Below are 18,575 nucleotides of genomic sequence, written 5' to 3' on the forward strand. Positions count from 1 at the left end.
TGCTGGTGTTTTTTTTTTAAATTGCAACAGCAAATGTGTACGGATTTCTTAGACACAACAGAAATTTAAATTCATTTTGCACTATCCGAAAGCCGGTTAGTTATAAAATCAGGACAAAAAAAATCTCCTCCACACAAGCTAACGTTAATGAATAAGCAACATATAAAAAGAGAGCCTACGTGAGATATTACAATTGCACATTATTCTATTATTAATCATTCAGTCTCCCCATTTCCTGTTTTTGTTCCCCAAGGTAAGCCAGAGGCTTAAGCAGCACAATGGCTAAATAATCACTTAAAGCTTAATGCCAATAGATCTGGCCTTGGCTAGCATCAATTTAATTACATTTTTTATTTCTCTTCCAAACATATGCAATAGGCAAAATAATTGACAAACGTATTACATAAAAAAATTGAACAAAAATAAAGAATGGCCCAGCAGCTGACAGTATTCCTTTTTAGACAGCTATGCATGTGATCAGGCAAAATGCCATCACTCACTATGTAAAGCCAGTACTAAAGTAAGTGAAACACTTCCAGACATACACAAGGTTAGTGTTTCAGTATTGTATGTCATTTAGGAAAAAGCACTTGATTCTCTGTACACACCTTTTCTTTTTTACAGTGCTGTACTGATCTCTCCTGGTCTACATGATCCTGCTTTGTATGCAACTCAGCCACCAACGCTGATCTTGTTCTGTTCTGCCATTATATAAATAATTGGTTAATTTGAAGCATGTCACATGCATATTATCCATTATGCGCTACTACTCTGCAATCTAATGTGTTCTGCTTTCTATATTGAGCCCAGACATATGTGCTGCATTGGCATCATCATTTGGCAGACACAGCATAGTGTTGTATTGTACATCGCAATCTGTTAGAAACCACTACAAAGATACCCCTATCCAACGAGTCCTGTGGTTATTTAATGAAAGAGAGGCCAGGAAACATTTTAGTTAATAAGCAAAGGTGCAATCGGATTCAACAGCTATAACTCTACATCTTAAATGTACAAAAAAATGAAATCACAACACACTGTTTTTTACTTCTTGCAACATGACATTCATGGCTTGCGATTGAGCTTCTCGCAGATCTTACCTCATTCAAGATACTCTCTAGAGTTGGTGGTGTATCAACTTGTGGAATATCAAATTCTTTGTCATCTATCTAAAAAATTAATAAGAAAATAAATCTGCTTAGTTTGAAGTGAAAGGGCTTCTATCATCTTTAATATTAGGCAAGAGACTACTTTTTCACTGCATGCAACATGTTATGTTATGCACTTTTTTGCAAAGGATTTTTTCAAAAACAAACTTGTCACAGTACAACAATTAAAAGCTCACACAACTATAATGCACAAGTTGGACAAGCAACAACGTAAAAAAAACTAGAGAGTAATAAGCACCCTCATTAGCCTTGATCATTAATTGTATTTTAAAAACTTGAAAAATCCCTGAAATTTAGCAAGCCTCAGTGACAATTCCCATATTCAATAAGGGAATCAAAACTGATACAAATAATATTCGGCTACTCTCTGTGTGAAGTTCCCCAGCTAACATTTTTACCCGAATGGTATTAAATAAATTGGTTGCCCGTGCTGAACGCAAGAATCAATCTCAGACACACACTCACAAATTCGAAGGGGTTTCTCTGTGTTTCAAGAAGCATGGACTTTTCCATTGTTAGCAGGCCTAGCTTTGTTAGAGTATATAAACCTCATTTTATTGTAACGTTGCTGATTTTGCTTCAAAGTGTCTTAAACGAGGTCTTCTCTGGACTAAAGTGCTAAAACAAAGTCCCCCAAAATATTTTGAATTTCTGATAACTGCACATATATGGACACATTGTAAGAAAATGCCCCTTTTTGCATGGTTATCGCCACACGTTTTGCCAGATACCTGATGCTAACTTGTCTTAGTGTGTGCTGGGACCCTGCTAACCAGGCCCCAGCACCAGTGTTCGTTCCCAAAACGGCATCTTTGTTTCCACAATTGGCACACCTCTGGGCCACAAGAAAGTCCTTTTTAAAAGGCACCCTTGGTACCAAGGGCCTTGCGACCAGACAGGGTCTCTGAGGACTGCAGCATGTATCATGCCACCCTCAGAGACCCCTCACTCTAACACCCAAACACTGCCATTGCAGGCTGTGTGTTTTGGTGCAGACCAAACTGAAGAGTCGACATGGCACACACAGCCTACCAACACTGCCTATGGCATGGGCAAGTCATCCCTCTAGCAGGCTTCACAGCCCTAAGGCAGGGTGCACCAGAGACCTCCCAGGCTTCAACCAATCTCCAAGAAACTCCCTTTGGGCTAGAGGCTCTTGTCCGTGGCGCCCGCTGGCACACAAACCCTAATAGCTGAGGACAGACACTTTATTCGATGTGTCTCTGCCCTGCCAGAAGACAGCACTGCTGCTAGACGGCCTCCACGTCCTAGAGGATACTTTCAGCCCAACGGCCAAAGCTGTTCACAGCTCCATTCCAGAGAGCCTGTACTCTCGTACAAGTGGCCCTGTTAGCCTCCTCCTGTCCCGCTTGCTCAACCGCAGCCTCTGCGAGACGGCCCAACAATGGTGGAACTCCTCCATCCCCTACACATCTCCATCCCGGTGACCACAACTGCATGGCTGGTGGTGCCAACCTGCGACGTACGGTGACCCACTGACGACAGCGATAGTCCCAGGTTTGGTGCCCTACTGACTCCCATTCACCCCCATTGCTCTCCGCTGACCGCGAGAGCAAACATCATTGCAGGTATCGGCCACTGCAACGTAGATACTGATGCTCATTAGACTTTTTTCTACCTCAGGCAACAAAATGGTTATGCTGTTACTGACCCACTTATTCACATTTACACTAATCACTATCTTCAAGATGAATATCTTCATTTTCCCTAGCATAAATATGTCTGATATCATAAACCAATCATTTGCTCCCATACAACTTTTAGATCTATTTTACAAACCCCTGGTTTGTGGAACAATTTCCCAAACTATTCTTGACATCTTTCCTAGTTCTTTCAACTTTTAGGTCATCCTACAGTTTTTGCTGAGCAATACAATTTTGGGGATTTTTGTTCCAGACTTTTGTGGCACAATATTAGTGCAGCAGAAAGTTTTTTTTTGTACCAACAACATTCCAAGTCATATCAACTATAATTTTGCTCAATATGATTCTCCTTCTTTGTTTTAATTGGAGCAGACTATATAAGTTTTATCTCTGTTCCCATGGTCTTAAACATGTCACAGGTTTTCAATTCTTCACCACTGAACATAATGAAATTGGTATACTTCGACAAAACGATTATCAATTTAGGAATTTGCTTTGATATTTGTCATAATCCCATCTCATAGCTCTCTGATCGTTAGCTGGGTATATCACAATGTCAAAATGAAACGGCTGTTAATCCTGAATTTCATTACAAGACCAGATGCTACCATTATGCAATAACCTTTTATTTCTGCCCCAACACGCAGTCCTTTACAGAATATAAATGCATCATAAAACACTAGAATGTTCATTAGGGAGTATAAGTATCCATTGCACAAAGTCATCCGCCTCTTTTATTAGCTGCTCCTGATCAAGGTAAGTATATGCTACCTTGCTTTTATAACCTTTACTAATCTAACAATATTTTGAGCAGCATTACCATGTTACTCTTTTTCAAATAAGGATGTACTCATTTCCTTCAATTTATATTGATACACAAATAGTTTGTGATATTGCCAACCCAACCTTTTCTCATAAGCAAAATAACAAATCGTTCCCCATTCAATTTACTGTTGAGCCAGGTGAGTGCCAACTTATTATCATCCTAAAAATGATAAACAATCGATAAAAAATGTGTAAAGTCTAAGAAAAAAGCGTGAGGCTCAAAACACTAGACTCTATTTAAGAGGATACTGCCGATATTGACAAAAAAAAGCTAATTTGCCCATAATAAATTTATAACGAGGATGTGACCAACTTTCTCAAGCGTAGTTGAGTCTTCTGCCCTGCCTTACCCAACATATTAATAACCGTTAAATCTTAAAAGAAAGAAACCGGGCCTTCACCGGGTTTCCTAGCAATGGTAGCCTGATCCTCTGAACAACATCTGGCCTTGGAGTCTGAGACCCCTCTGAGAGAGTCCACTGCGTAAAGGGATCCTCTCGCAACGGAGATGTGGGCATGATACCACTTCCCCAGGGACCACAGCTTACTGGACTTTGGACGCAGCTTTTACTCATCTACCGGTTTGTTCCCCCGTCACCCTCCCCCTCCTCTTACATGCTTTGTCTCTCCCCCTCCTCTTTACCTCCTTCATTCTTTGTCTACTTCCCCTGCTCATACCCCCCTCTCCCCTGAATCTCTCCCCTTGCCTGCTTTTTCCCTTACGAATGTGTCCTTATTGTTTTTCTCGACCTATCATGTAACTATGTAGCTTTGCTCTGATACTGTGTAATCCTTGTAACGATGTAACCTGCAACTATGGGCTGATACACATGTAAAGCGCCCCGATACCTCCGGGTCTAGCCAGCGCTATATAAAACCTTTCAAATAAATAAACAACATCACATCCCCTTACGCGTTGCATCACCGCATCCAAACGTCAACAAAGGAAGGACAGAAACTGTCCTACCAAGGCAGCTTAACCTTGGAGACAGCTCCTTCCTCGAGCCACAATGGCTACACTGAAGCTAGATATTACCGGAGGCTCAGGCAAGACTTTCTTTCTCTCACAAAACTATTTTATGGTCTTTTAACGCCACCTACTGGCAGAAGGAAAACAACCCAGACAAAATCAGATCTATACTTAAATAAAAAAGAATCATGAGTAGCCTGACTACTAAAATAACATACTCAATCAGAAAATACAAAAATAATTTAACAGTCCACACAATAAAAATAATTTGAAAGTAGCAATCCCCAGTCGGAGACAGCTCCCAATCTCATGTGGGAAACTTTTAAAAAAATTCTTAGAAGAGGAACGGAGGTCCTCTGCAAGAGAGACGGTGCAATGCCGCACTGAAGAGGAAGAGGGGATCTCTGATAGAGGAGAATTATTTTTCCGTCTAAGATAGAGAGTTCCTTACTACCTCTGAAGCCCAGACAGGGGAAAAGGTTTCCCAAAAGAGGAAAAATATAGAAAAGACATATAACCATGCCTATGGAACTGGTAGCTCCTGTGATACAATAGACATTGGTGCTCTTAGCAGCACAAGAGAAACTGGCCACCTGGACAGAGCACACAGAAGAGTAGCCCATAGCAGCATGATGGAAAAGAGTGACATCCTTGGTACAAGAGATTCTCGAAATAGTTTCAACTCCTTCACAGAAAATATATTCTATGATGAGATGGATATGGATGGGTTCATATTCTACACACAAGACAAATCTGATACCCTAGATTGCCTAGAATAGGATGCTGAATAACCCTCTACCTCTCAAGAGCTTAAGGACACTTTTGGGGGTGAGATGTTTAACCCCACTACAATTATGCACCCGCGCAGCACAGAATGGTGGCCAATGGACCACATTACCAAGTACCTAACTCACTGGGTTAGGAAACCTCTTGATAGAGAAACCTGTAACCTTCTTAAAAATGAGTGCCCAAGACCCTCCGATTGGGATCAAGTGTGTAGCACACTCAATTTGGACCCCAAACTGATAACCTTTTTATTTAAATTCGGAAAAGATCCTAGAAAAGGTATTGAAAAATGCTTAAAAACAATGTCAGGATAAACTCTTGGCTATACTAGGTTCACTTACATGCATCTTAGACATGGCAGAAGAGGCCAGAGGAAAAACCTGTAAATATTGAACCTCTAAGGGGCTGGGCCCAACGGCCCATATGCATTTGGGAAATGCCAATGCAATACCAACCCGATTATGTAAATACGAAAAGCAATCCTAATGAGGAAGAACCCTAAATCATCTGACCTTTCATCTAGAAGATATGGGCGACGCTAAGGGTCTACTTTTCGGAGATAATTTCGCAAATTCCATAGGGAAATACGTCTCAACATTCATGGTTTTCAGCAAAGCGTAAACTAACATGCGCAGTCTCTTTGGCTCACGCCCCCTTTTGGACAGGCTGACAGGAGGGGACTGGCTGTCAGCCGGGGGATAATCAGATCTCAGTTTTACCCACAAGTACAACAAGGGCTTTCTAACTATGGCAGGGTCTACTCCCTAAACTCAAACCTCTTCCCGCAAAGAGGAAGAACCGCAAGAAACCGTGGGGAAAGACCCAGATCCTCAAACCGAGGGTGTCACGGTGAGCATATCACTTCTTCAACCATAAAGATAGGGGTAAGACTAAAACTGTTTATGCAGAATTGGAAAAAATAACACATAACCCTTGAGTGTTGGAAACGGTTGGTGGTTTCAAAATAGATTTTTGGGGAATATCCACTCCAACTGACAAATCCCAAAGAATTAGAGTTAGATCAAGAAAAGATGACCCTCATAGACCTCAAGGTGACCCAAATGATAGAGAAAGGAGCGTTAACCCAAATTACAGGTCAGAAAAAACTCGAAGGATTTAGAAGTACAATTTTCCTGGTAAAAAAAGAAAGACAAGGGCATAAACTTGAAGGAACTAAACAAACTCCTAAACTACAGACACTTCAAGATGGAAGGTGTACATCTCTTAAGGGACATTTGCGATTCAAGGATTGCCTAGTAAAATTTGACCTCAAGGATGCCTATTTCACTATACCCATGGACAAGGAAAACCAGACATATCTTTGCTTCGCCTGGAGGGGCGTTCTTTATCAATTTCTCTGCTTAACCTTCGCACAGTCCCCGGCCCTATAGTGTTTTACCAAAGTACTACCTCTGGGAAAGAGGAGTTCGCCTGATCATATACCTAGACGACATACTCATGTCACAAGCCAGATCAGACGTGCAAAAACATCTGTCCTGGCCAAGAGAGCCTGGGTTTCATAAATATGGAACAATCTGTCATGGTGCCCACACAAAGAATTGAATTCCTGGGTTTTCAGATGAACTCAATTACATCTCAACTAATTCGCCCACACAAAAAAAAGGGATAAAGATAAAAATAGATGGAACGGTCTTGTTGAAAGATTCATTACTACTCAGAGATCTAGCAAGAGTGTTGTGACTCTTATCTGCCAACAGGCCCCCTTCACTACAGAGGCCTACAGAGACTGAAAGTGTTAGGTTTAAGGAAAGGTTTATGGTACAGGGATTCAATAACCCTCTCACAAGATGCACAAGAGGATTTCAAAATCTTGAAGCATGGAATGGCATGACAATCGTAGGTAATATATCAGATTTTGTCCTAGAGTCAGATGCGAGCAACGGAGGCTGGGGAGACCGGTTAGGCAAATTATGTAAATAGGGTGAAGATGGTCTCTAGAGGAACAGTCACTCCATATAAATAGTCTAGAGATGCTAGCTGGACTGAATGCCTTAATGAGTTTCAAGAATGTATTAAAAAATTCAAACACACTGATTCCATCAGACAGTTTTTAAGCAGGGTCATATATAAAAATCGACTTGGGGGTGTGAAAACCAAAACGATGTCAGACTTCGCAAAACAAATTTGGTATTTTAGCTGGGAACACAAATGATACTAGGAGCAGAATTTATTCCTGAACTTCAGAATGTAAGGGTGACCTGGAACTCCGGGTTCCCGAAAGATTCAAGCTATTGGAGGTTACAAACAGAGGTTTTCTCCCTGATACAGGAACTCTGGGGACCAATTTAGAGAGATGTATTTGCAAGCAGGCCAACTTTCCTAGTACCAGTGTACTTCAGTTGGAGACCAGACCTCAAGTTTGGTTGCCCGGGGTGATGGAACTTGCAATAGTTATCCCACGCCTGGTACCAGTATCACTGGGCCTCCTACAAGAATAACACATTTTGGTCTTAAGAGTGGAGGATGAACCTTCTTGTTTGGCAGATTTCAGGGGGAAAAATTTTCAGACCTTTCAAGAGGACCTAAAAGCTTATTGGATGACTCCTGGGCTCCATATAATATATAGGGGTGTTTGGAAAAAGTGGTGTAGTTGGTGCATGGAAAGGGACCTGGATCCCATGGAAGTGCCTCTACCTCAAATAGCCAATTACTTAGCATAACTCTTTAACGCTGGTCTTTGTTACAGAACAATCAATTGCTATAGATCCACAATTTCTTCTGGCTATGCCCTAGTCAATAATCCTCTAATTAAAAGAGTAATGAATTGTGTGAGACTAAAAAGACTCCCAAAAACATAAGTGAATCCATGTGGGATGTCAATTTGATTTTTCAACTGTTTACCTCTTGGCCAAACAATACTTACCTCTCTCTTTAACAGATATCTATAAACTGGATACCTTACTATGTTTAATTTCCTTAAAAAGCATAAATGACATCAAAGCCCTATAGCTATCTAACAGATTCTATTCTGCTGAAGGGGTACACTTCGGCATTTGGAAAAGAACAAAAACTATGTCTGATTCTGTCTTTTACCTCTTTTTTTAATGACCGTGTAAAATTGTGTGTGGTAAGATGTATGAAAGAATATGAAAGTAAAATCTTGGAATTCAGAGCACATGGTATTGATAAACTTCTCCTATCCTATGTGAGGCCTTATAAACCTGTTTCTCCAGTAACATTGGCCAGATGGATACGATTGATTATGAGTGAAGAGGATGTGTCATAAATGCTCTCAATCCTCTGTATAATTTCCATATCTGTAACCCACATCAAGCCTCTTTATTACTCAAGAAATAATCTGTAATAAAGTGAGACTCTTGTGCCACATCTAAATGTTTCTTTTACGGACGAGTCAGATGGTGTTCCCCCATTTATAAAGTGTAGTCTAACGAATAATAAAAGAGAGGCAAAAGACACATTTTTAATGTTAACTTGGTAACACCCCAATGCAGATTTTCCTATACCACCACATTACGCATAATATCATAAAAGCCTGAAATGTATTAAAATCTCTACAAATAATCAGTATAGGTCAGTCAAGTGAAGATAAGGATACAGGAAGGTTCTCCTTGTGTAAGACTAGCTCTTTCTATAATTCTAGTACCACATGAGACCAGCCTGCGGTATACAGACATTCGGGGGCCTATTCACAAGCAAAAACGTACACAAGTAAATCTACACTTATAAGTTTACTCTTTCATCTTTGAGCAACTTTACAATTGTAAATGGTGACTCTGCAAAAGTAGCATAATTAGTAGTAAAGTTACTCAAAAATGTAGACTTGCTGGGGGGCGGTTGCACCTCCACAATGGGACCAGTGGCTCAGGGACCTGGACTGGTGTCAGAGGGCGGAGGAAACGGTCTATAAATCCAGGGGCTGTGTGAAGAAATGGAGGAGGGTGTGGGGCCCATGGTGCAGATTCCGAACCTTCAGAGGCGGGGGGGGGGGGCAGCTGTAGCGGGACCTTTGGGTAACTCTCCCGATCCTCAACTCTGTAATGTACCACTGTTGGTTTATGTGCCTTTTGATCACTGCTTTGTCATGCATATGATCTTGAGCAATGTTAATAAAAAAAGATGTTTAAATAAATAAATAAAAATGTAGACTTGCATGTCTCTACCCTCTTAAACAGAGGGTAGAACCAAATTAACAAGAGTTAAATTACTACAGCCAAAGAAGCAGTAGTAAGTCCAGCACCACACAAGGCAAACCACTGATACTGCAACACCCTCACATACAAAATATTGGAGGCAGGGACTTAATACAGAATCCCAGAGGAAATGTCGAAGACAATTATTTTAATTTGACTTTTTAAATATTTTTTAAAAATAAACTAAAGCCTTAATTTAAAAATGAATGTAATTTTTAAAGATTTTTTATTTTTTTTTAATGAATTTCAATTTCTATACATAACTTTTAAAATTGCTAATACATAACAAGTAAATACAAACATTTTAATTGAAGTGGGATTTATAAAATTAATGTGTACTTAATGTAATATAGTTAAATCACTTAAATGATTGTTTAAAGAAATGAGTTGATAGTTTAAAATTAATACTAAGACAGTTTCACATGCAGATAGTGCCACAAGGTAATTAAAATTCCCGCGCTTGCCATGCACTAGTAATTCACTCCATTTTACGTCACTCAAGACACCGTCTATGACATCATTGATAATATCAGAACAACATTTTCTGTAAAATTATTGAAGAAAAAATGGTGGATGGCTGGGGTGCAAGTGATAGTTACCTTAGAGCACGAGTTATAGTTACTTGAGATAACTGTAGCATTTCTGTGGTTTTGTGTGTGTAAAATGTGAACCTAACTATAACAAATGCCAGTATCTACTTTCTTTATAATCGGCGACTTGTGACGCACTCAAACGCCGATAATAAAGAAAAGATCTCAGAACTTGACTATGATAAGTTATTACAGTCAAGTTCTGACATCACTGTGCCAGCTGACAGCAGCCGAGATGAAAGGCAAGTCAGGATACGGAGCACAATTAAAGCAGCTGTTTAAAGCAACAAAACGCTTTGCTTTTGGCTCTATTTTTCTGCATACAGTTAGAAGCAAAAATTACAGTTTTTGCACTCCTTAGATAATTATAAAAAAATGTATAATATTTCTGCATGTTTCTACACATTTGAGCTACTGCAGTTTATTTATTTTTTTAACTGACTTGTATTAAACTGCTTGTAATTTGTTTTGCAACAAATATCTGGTTTAATTTTGCAACAGAGGTTCTATTTTTATTCTTAGTGTTTGCAAACGTACTCTCGTTCATATGAATGAGCTAAGCACCAAGGTTTTGAGTGACTTGTAAGAAAGGGGATGGTGTGACCATGTATTATTTGGGATAAGGTACCCCACTGTCATATGAGTTCCATAACCTTTAAAAACAACTCTGCCTTCGGCCTCATTCCCCTATATGGTTATTAAAATCCTTGGTGACTGCAAATATCCTTATAATGTACAGCAGGGGTACTTTATCCATGTATCTAAAGAGTTATTTCAAAAACGTGTCATAGTTCTAAACTTGCCAAAATGCAGGCTTGTTCCAAATGCCAAATTACTCAGTTTGCAGACTATTTTGAGTGAAATGAAAATCCTTACCTCATAAAGCAGTGACTTTATTGTCGTTCAACCATTTTCTACTTAACCAGTACCATAAATGAGTTAAAGGCAGTGCAATGCTTCTGTAGCGCATGAGATAAAGCATTCCCCTGGCCTATTGTTTTTTAATCTAGTCATTGAAACACATACTGTGCTGCACCTATAACAAATGCCAGAAAAATAATTAGCACCTCTCAAAGCGAAGAGAAAAGGACCTAAACCCTCTTCACTTTGATTTTATGAAAACCTCTGAAGAAAGAAAACTTAAGTGGGCTAGAGAAGCAATGGAAACAATCACCTTTTATCCCCGCTCCCATCACATGTACACTCTCATAACCAGAAAGTTCAAGAGTAATATTTTCAATGCGAGGGGGACACATCAAATCTCTCATCAATTCTTCTAAAATCACCATAGCAACACTTGGATGTGTTCAGAGTGGTTAATAACCCTCCTCTCCATTAAATTTGATGACCCTTCAATGAAAGCACAGGAGTGTGCTAATTTCTTTGTTTATAAAGTGAGTTTTATTGAAGTATCACCTCCTTCTATAAAAAGATATGAACAACATAAGCAAATCTGAGAAGAAATGGCTGATTTTTGGAACTTTATATTCAAATGACATGTGTAATGCCATCACTAAAGTAAAACCTTATAACCTTTTCCTAGACCCTGTCCCAGGGATCATTGTCAAAAATGTGTACTATCAGTTCTTACTCTACTATACCAACACAGCAAACTTTCTCTTACACAAGTTATATTTCAAAACAAATGGCCCTGCACCCGAAAAACAACACTAATAAACAATATGTAATTGGAAATATTGTCCATAATCCAATGGAATTTGCACTGCAATTCGAAGACTTCCCAAATGCAAGAAAAAAGGAGGAACGTTGTTTTGATTGTAGAGGACGTTATCTTTATTCATTTAATCCAAAAACATTTTCTTTAAAATACAGACGCTCATTCGACAAGACTGCCAATGCGTTTCGTCCCTCATGGGACTTCTTCAGGGCTCAAAGAGTCTGTTATTTTCTAAACATGATTTTCCTACATTAGATTCCAATCAAAGAAAATAATTTTTTGTAGATAAGTTGTCTCTTAATCAAAGTCATATATCACGTAACGCGGAGACAACCAAGCATCAATGCGACGCACTGTTCAAGGCTCCTCCAATGTAGAATTATGGGACGCGTATCCCCCCACAAGTATGCGGTTGTCCGGTTCGAAAGCAGACCTTCGCTTTTTGTTCTCAAGTTATATTTCAATACTGCCTCAAAACAGGCTGAAGAAGACCTTGGTCGACTCCGATGATTGAAACAACCTTAACCTTGTATCTGGTCTTCCTTTTCCAGTGGATGTTATTGAAAGCGATGCAGCAACCCAACATGTCACTGGGAACAGCCTCTGACAAATTCTAGTTGGGTTTCAGAGAAAGAAATAGAAGGGACACCGCCTTACTACAAGTTGCTGACAATGCACAGTGCAGCTTAGACTCTGCCAACACTTTTCTTCTGGTCCTTCTCGACATTACTGTTACATTAAGTTCAGGGACTATACTACGCTCACCAAGATCCATCACAAATCGATTGGAATTGACACAGTAGTCCTAACACGGTTCATCTCTTATCTGACCAACTGAAACCAGCAGATACGAACCAAAAATTGCCTCTCCAATGCTGCTACTTTAATCCAGGGGTGTCCCACAATGTTTCATAAGAGACCCATATATTTTCAATATTAGTATGGAAAGCCGGAGTATCCTAATTAAGAACTCAGGACTCTTATATCATTAATATGCAGATGATAACTTTCAACTTTCAACAAAGCTTTATTCGACAGATTAGTCATAAAAGCAGATCATATACAATAAAACATTCATAATAAGATTATAAATATACTGAATCTAAAACATTTAAAACCGCATTAAACATAGGTACTGCTGAGTAAGTTGATTCTAAAACATTAAAACACGGGATCATTCAATTTATCTCAAGCAATTCATATCTTCGGGAATGGAGGCAGTAGTGTCAATAAACCTGGTCAACACCCTAGATCTTATGAACCAGGCCCAACCTAAAAACTTAGCCATTGCAACAGCTATAGGCTGTGAGAGGTCCGTTGTAAGAATTCTCAGGGCCTCGTCATGTTTACTAAAGCCTAGAAGCTTGCAAATAGGAATTACCCACTTGGCCCGAGGTTTTTAATACAGTGGGCAAAAAAACAAAAAAAAACGCTAACCGATTCATCTTTATCTGGACAATTAGGGCAAACTTTCATGGTAGCCCCAGCCCAATTGCCGGTAAACAATCTAATAGGTAGAGATCCAATCCTCATTTGGAAATAAAGCTTTCTGTCTAGGGGTTTCTCTATAAGGTCCCAATATTGTTCTAGTACGGGCTTTGCCTTAATTTCAAGAAAACGACCTGACAGATGTTTTGATGCATCCTTCAGACAAGCGGATTCCATTATCATCACCCAATACTTTTCTTTCAGTATCTTTTTTGTAGGAAAAGAAGCATTTTGGGGGTCAGCCCATAGTTCTGACAGATCTAATTTAACCAACAATGACCTTAACTCTCGTAACCATTTGATCCTATGAAAGCAGTCTAAGTCCATTACATCTTTTACCCATTTAGCGTAATGGGAGAGTTCAGCCGTGCACCACAATCTTCGCCAGTATAGTAGAGGGCGAAGTTTAGCCAAATCTCTAAGTGCTTTCCTTCCCAGATCAAGGAATAATGGACACATGGGGGTGCTTTTTGGGACGCCGATGACCTTGCGCATAAAGGAGTTTTCGGCAACGGTTATTGTCTGGAGGTTCTGGAACCCCCATAACTCCGCACCATATAAGGTGGAGCTTAGTACTTTCAGGCCATAAATTTCCATCAATGGGCCGATGGGTTTAGTAAAGGAAGTGTTGAAGTTGGCTATAAGAATCCCCGCCTGTTGTTTATGTTTTAGGGTGGCTAAATTAATTTGTTTAGACCAGCTCATGTCTGATTGAAGTGTAACCCCCAGATACGTGAAAGCGTCTACTCTATCGAGGGGTACATCATTCATGAATACCCTACCTCTAAAAGATTTATGCTCGTTAAAAGTCATAAACTTTGTTTTTTCTGTATTTATTACAAGACCCCGGGTTACACAGAAGGCCTCAAACCTGCTAAGGGCTTTTTGTAGACCGCTAGGGGTCTTGGAGATTATCAGAGTGTCGTCCGCGAACATGAGGATAGGTATATGTTCTTTCGCCAATACAGGGGCGTCGGTGGGGGTCTCAAGGAGGAATTCGGCCACCCCGTTCACGAAGAGCGAAAACAGGGTAGGCGCAAGCACGCAACCCTGGCGCACTCCTCTCTCAACGGGGAATGCTTCAGTAACCTCACCCTTAACACCCCACCGGACCAGTGCATGGTTATCCTCATGTAAGCAGACGATCAGGGACAGCAATTCAGCCGGCATCGCCATTCCGCTTAGGACATCCCACAGCCTTCGTCGTGGCACCAGATCGAAGGCAGCCTTCAAATCAACAAATACTGCATAGAGGGCTCCTTTCCCCAGTATGACTGTCTTCCAATAGATGTTAATAAAACGGAAGACCTGGTCAATAGTGCTTGTAAGGGGGCGGAAGCCCGCTTGTAGTGGGGTTAGGATTTGCTCATCATCCATCCATAGTTGTAATTTTTGTAGAATCATTCTACCCATGATCTTTTGGATGGAATCTATAACACTTATTGGTCTGTAATTAGCGGCAACAGATTTTTCCCCCTTTTTAAAAACCGGTATTATCTCGGCCCCTTTCCAGGAGGCCGGGATTGGTGCCCCACACGCAATGGCATTTGCTAAATGTTTTATGTACAGACGCCATGAGGTTTTATAATTCAAAAACACATCTCCGGGAATGTTATCCATTCCAGGAGCACGACTAGGGGTGATGGTATCCAAGGCCCTATCTACTTCCCCTAGCGTAAACATCTCGCCAGAGAAAAAGGTTAGCTTAATAGGGCCCAGGTCCTCAAAGGAGGCATACTGAGGTTTGAAGTATTCCACCCATAAATGGTGTGCAACATTATTCTGCGGGGGGTCCGGATTCCCTCCCCTGTCCCACTTGAATATATCCCAGAATGCTTTTGGGTTATGTGACTCACAAGCTTCTTTGAGCTCAGACCATCTTGCCTGGTCCCAAGATTTTTTTGCGGCTTTGACTGCTCTTTTATAGAAGTCCCGTGCCAACCTTACTTTCACTGTGTCACCCTCTCGTATAGCTAGGCCCGGGTTTCTCCGCAGCTGTCGAAAATTATTAGTATACCATCGAACGGAGTCCTTTTTCTTGCCCTGACTGTGCTTGGCAGGTTTACAAAATAACAGTTTCAATTGTTCGAACAGGGCTGTGTGCATCTCAGTGAACTGGGTCAAGGGAATCTGGTTGCCTTCACCCGAACCCCAAATTTCTAATACCCTGTCCACCTCAATATTCATTGCTGACAAAACCATCTGCGATGTTGCAACATTTTTCCATCGTAGATGTCGAACATCATTTGCCAGTACCAGGTCATCACTTTCTACCACTGGGCTAACTTGCATGGCCTCTCCAATTAACACGTACATTGAGACAGTAAGTGGGTCGTGGTCACTTTCCAACCTAGTAACCACAGTCATATCCCTCACGCAGTGCCACAGGTCCAGGCCTACCAAAACATAGTCAATACGACTTGCCCTGCGTCCATTGTTAAAGGTATTGGCCCCTTTCTTGTCAGATGTTGTACGCCCATTTACGGCTCTCAAGCGATGCCCAATACACAGCCCTTTCATTTGTATGGCCGCCTCAGTCCATTTTTTAATTGGCTCGGCCTCAAGGGCGGGTATACCCCACTTTAAATCCTCATCCTCCGTTAGGTCATGGTCCTTTAGCCCAAGGGGTTCAAACGTAGTATTGAAATCCCCCACGACCACTGTACTAAATTCCCTTGTAACATTATCCAACAGCCTATCCAGGTCGGCTACAACATCAGAACGTCGTCCACCTACCAAACCTCTAGCATATACATTAAAAATGTATAGGCTAGGTCTTTTTTCTGGAATGATTTTTATTGCAAGGATGTCAATGCTGTTTGTGGGAGCTTGAGTAATTTTACACTTTAATGCTGATGATATTTAGATCCGTCTTAAGAATTTCAAGCCCAAAGAAGTCTCACACCTGGACCAAACCTTGCAAAAACTTCAAAACATGATGACTTCATCATCTAAAACGCAATCCTCTAAATAATGATTTTGTTCTCAATTCCTATCACATTTAATGCTTTAAGCCCAACCATGGATTGACTAATGGAATATTAGATTTTAAACTGACCATGGTTGACAGTGCAGAGTCTCTTGGCTTCAAGTAGACAACTGACTTGTGCGATGTCTAGAAGGGATCGCTATCAAGTGAGGCTACTATGGGGGATACTGCCAATTCATCCCAGACAAAACATTAAGGCACTTGACCAATTATCGGCACTCTACAGGTCTGAATCGGTAACTCCATTTTGACCAGTCGTCCTAGATTTCACCTAGCTCACTTAAAACAGCATTGCATACTGCTGCCTGATTTGATACAGTTTCATCCACCTGCTTCCTCACGCTACACAAAATCTTCAGGTGGCTCCCCATCGATACCAGATGGACCATCACACAAGCCCTTGTCACCAGCTGACTGGACTAAGGCGACGCACTCTACGTAGGAATCACCTCACACTTCCTCTAGGGATTACAAACTATTCAGAACTCAGCGGCCAGACTCATTCTAGATCCGCCTAAATGGACCCACATCACACCCCACCTCAAGAAGCTCCACTGGCTCACAATTCAGAAGAGATGCCAGCTCAAGATGTTGATCCACACCTTCAGAGCCCTCCACAACCAGGGACCTGCTTAAATCAACCACTGACTGAACTTCCAACTTCCCTCCAGACACCTGCACTCCACCGCGCCCACACTCCCTCACATTCGCAACAGTGGAGAACGCATCTTCTCCTACCTTGCTGCTAAGTCCTGGAACGACCTCTCCCTTCACCTACAGACCTCAGCCTCTCCGCTGGAATTCAGAAAAGGACTCAAGACCTGGCTGTTCGACTGAGCCACCCCGTAGCAGCACTCTCAGCGCCTGGATTGATAGAAACTAACAAATCTGACCATATTACTCCTGCGCTACTAATGTTACGCTGGCTACCTGATACTACAGAATCTCCAAACCTACACTACCACACACTTGCCTGCGATAGTTGAAAAGTTCAGTTGGTTTCAAATCCCTTGCAGCTCCGATACACCTCTCTGAAAACAACTACCTTTCAAGAAAGAACAAAGTATGGCACAGTCATTCGCAGGGGAGGGGGGTGGGGGGGGGGGTGATGAGAACTTGTAACTCTCTCCTCCCAAATTTAGACATCACAACCTCTCTGGATACCTTTAGGAAAGAGTTTAATCTTCTCTTCTTCCAAAGATAATAATATTCGATTGCAATTTAATCATGTCTCTTCCCATCTTTGTCTGTTTGCTCTATTCCCGCACCACCTTTCTTAACTTTGTCTGTGTAACCGCTCTAAACCCTCTGGCTAAATTCGCGCAAAAAAAAAAAAAAGGCATAAATACATAAAATAAATAAATGCAACTTGTAACTCACTCCATTAAATGAACTTACTAAGAGATCGGGTTGTGATGGATGATTATCAAAATAACCACAAGAGGGCAGGATAAACCCAAGCAAGCTTTTTTAACATACATATTATTTCCGCAGATAGCAGCAAACTTTGTACAGTCGCTTGAACATTATAACAACCCGAAAGTAGTTGTAATTTAATTCTCTTTCAATTATTCGTATTCGTAGTAAATTTCATTTTGGAGGGATTAATATAGCAAAGCCCTATATCTAGAGTGTAGTGGGCAATTTACCGAGAGTTTGAGGTCATGGGGTGTCAGTCAATTGCTTGTTATGGAAGCAGGGTCGTTCAAAGACATAGTGGAGGCTTTACGGCACAGTTAAAGTTATAAATTGTTTATTCTTCGACATAATTAACAAAGATTACTCAATGTACTTAATTAACAATATTTATATCGCAGGGAGAGAGATTAGTTTTGAGATGTGATGCAGTGGAAACAGTAGGGTCATAATGTTTTAGTTCTAATCTTAGGTAAGAGGAATGGTGAAAAGTTCTTAAATGAAGACGGGCCTTGTGTAAACGTATTTGAATTGCAATTAACACAACCGGTAGCAGGCAGCAGCCAGCATCTGTCCTTCCCTTTTGAACATCAACATTCCTATGCTCTATTACAGGTCACTGTTGTCATGGGGGCATAATGCAATAAGTTCTGAATTCGGAATCCAACACATCTTTCCCCTTATAAACATAACATATTAATAAAAGGAAAAACAAAAGAACTACAAGAAAAAGAATGTTGTATCCCACGGGGATATTGTGAAGATGATTCTGTGCTTTAACTTTAATAAAAAAAGTTTTACAAAAAAAAGTCTGCAAAAACTCCTCAG

General features: G+C 40.7%; 1 protein-coding gene across 1 annotated transcript in view; it reads right to left on the reverse strand.

Annotated features, from left to right (window-relative positions):
- VPS8 (VPS8 subunit of CORVET complex) overlaps positions 1–18,575 on the reverse strand; it is a 1,789,524-nt gene that overhangs the window by 1,712,398 nt on the left and 58,551 nt on the right. The window contains exon 2 of the mRNA XM_085648738.1: positions 1,101–1,169. Within this exon, the coding sequence (XP_085504864.1) occupies positions 1,101–1,169 (69 nt within the window). The remainder of the gene's footprint in view (positions 1–1,100; positions 1,170–18,575) is intronic.

This window comes from Triturus cristatus, chromosome 3_2 (assembly GCF_964204655.1).
Source record: "Triturus cristatus chromosome 3_2, aTriCri1.1, whole genome shotgun sequence".
Classification (NCBI taxonomy): domain Eukaryota; kingdom Metazoa; phylum Chordata; class Amphibia; order Caudata; family Salamandridae; genus Triturus; species Triturus cristatus.